This window comes from Aplysia californica, unplaced genomic scaffold (genome assembly GCF_000002075.1).
Source record: "Aplysia californica isolate F4 #8 unplaced genomic scaffold, AplCal3.0 scaffold01916, whole genome shotgun sequence".
NCBI classification, from domain to species: domain Eukaryota; kingdom Metazoa; phylum Mollusca; class Gastropoda; order Aplysiida; family Aplysiidae; genus Aplysia; species Aplysia californica.
This window is the reverse complement of record NW_004799186.1, coordinates 17,448-19,531: the sequence shown is the minus strand read 5'-3', so window position 1 is coordinate 19,531 and position 2,084 is coordinate 17,448. Positions and strand designations below refer to the sequence as shown.

At 48.7% G+C, this 2,084-nt stretch overlaps 2 protein-coding genes across 2 annotated transcripts in view; both read left to right on the top strand.

Annotated features, from left to right (window-relative positions):
• LOC101864506 overlaps window positions 1-2,084 on the top strand; it is a 7,267-nt gene that overhangs the window by 936 nt on the left and 4,247 nt on the right. The gene's annotated exons all lie outside the window — the stretch shown is intronic.
• LOC106014031 (mucin-21) overlaps window positions 50-2,084 on the top strand; it is a gene marked incomplete at its 5' end in the record, with an annotated part of 8,609 nt that continues 6,574 nt past the window's right edge. Inside the window, 2 exon segments of the mRNA XM_013091036.1 lie at window positions 50-211; window positions 1,142-1,276. Of these exon segments, the coding sequence (XP_012946490.1) occupies window positions 50-211; window positions 1,142-1,276 (297 nt within the window).

Sequence of the window (2,084 nt, the reverse complement as noted above, 5' to 3'; positions counted from 1 at the left end):
CATCCCTCCCCCCATCCCTTCCCCCATGTCCCCCCCTGCGTGCGACCAGGGCTGTGAGGGCAAGCTGTCCAGCCTGGTGGTGGAGAGTGGTCAGAGAGTGACCGGAGCCTGCCTGGCCCTGTGCCGGACCTGTGGGGAGCTGGCCCTAGCCACCGAGTGTCACGTGTTGAGGCTTGACCACTCCCACGCCCGCGGACTGGGATCTGTGTGGGTACGTACACATCGTTAGACCGGTCATTGAACCAGTACCAGTGGACCCATCTTGCCAGTTGCTCATCACATGACAGAAGCCGTCTGTGCACTGTGTGTGTGCTGCTCCTGTGTTTGTCAAGTGCTCCGAGCCTGTGGTCTTCCATCCTGGTGGAGTGGTAGATAAACATCGTATATTATTATTATTGTTTTTGTTTTTTTCCGGATAAATCCAGACACCCCCCTCCCGGATTTCTGAAAAATTGTCCACATTTTGAAATATAATTCTACTTATACATTTCCCATTTCTTCCTACTTCAGTCTCTCGTTCATGGCGTGTTGCGCTCTGTATTGAGATAATCAATGCCTCAAGGTGCATTAGACAAGATGATGTGTACATTTGGAGTCCCCGCGCACAGGTGTCTATTGGGTGCTATGGTGTGTTTGCTCCTTCTTTCTATCAAATATCTGTCGTCCATATCTCTCTTCCTTCTTTCTATCAAATATCTGTCGTCCTTATCTCTCCTCCTTCTTTCTATCAAACATCTGTCGTCCTTATCTCTCCTCCTTCTTTCTATCAAATATCTGTCATCCTTATCTCTCCTCCTTCTTTCTATCAAATATCTGTCATCCTTATCTCTCCTCCTTCTTTCTATCAAATATCTGTCGTCCATATCTCTCCTCCTTCTTTCTATTCAACATCTGTCGTCCATATCTCTCCTCCTTCTTTCTATCAAATATCTATCGTCCTCATCTCTCCTCCTTGCTTCTGCCGTACATCTGTCGTCCTCATCTCTCCTCTTCTTTCTATCGTACATCTGTCGTCCTCATCTCTCCTGTTTTTCTTTGTATATCCTTCTTTAGTAACACCTCTAATCGTCGGCACTTTTCTGACCTGATTATGTTGGAAGTGCCGTAAAACTCTTGCCAAAACTGTCCAACTTGTCCCCAGCTGAGCGAGGCGGTGAGTCAGAGCTTCCTGTCCGGCTGTGGACAGTTTGCCGAGACCACTCTCCGCGGGGCGCTACAGTCGCTGGATGTGTGTGAGGGCAAGTGTTTGAGATGGAGGCCGGCGGAGACAGACGAGGTGGGTGAACCGTGGTTAGGGTCATGTGTCATGTGGGTGGTTGGTGGGTGAACCGTGGTTAGGGTCATGTGTCATGTGGGTGGTTGGTGGGTGAACCGTGGTTAGGGTCATGTGTCATGTGGGTGGTTGGTGGGTGAACTGTAGTTAGGGTCATGTGTCATGTGGGTGGTTGGTGGGTGAACTGTAGTTAGGGTCATGTGTCATGTGGGTGGTTGGTGGGTGAACTGTAGTTAGTGTCATGTGGGTGGTTGGTGGGTGAACTGTAGTTAGGGTCATGTGGGTGGTTGGTGGGTGAACCGTAGTTAGGGTCACGATCGTTAGAGTGGGTAGTTGGTGGGTGAACTGTAGTTAGGGTCACGGTCGTTAGAGTGGGTGGTTGGTGGGTGAACTGTAGTTAGGGTCATGGTCGTTAGAGTGGGTGGTTGGTGGGTGAACCGTAGTTAGGGTCATGGTCGTTAGAGAGGGTGGTTGGTGGGTGAACCAGTAACATGTTTCACTCCCCTAATTCTGTCTATCACAGGAGTGAGAACCATCAGTAACATGTTTCACTCCACTAATTCTGTCTATCACAGGAGTGAGAACCGTCAGTAACGTGTTTCACTCCACTAATTCTGTCTATCACAGGAGTGAGAACCATCAGTAACATGTTTCACTCCACTAATTCTGTCTATCACAGGAGTGAGAACCGTCAGTAACGTGTTTCACTCCACTAATTCTGTCTATCACAGGAGTGAGAACCATCAGTAACATGTTTCACTCCACTAATTCTGTCTATCACAGGAGTGAGAACCATCAGTAACATGTTTCA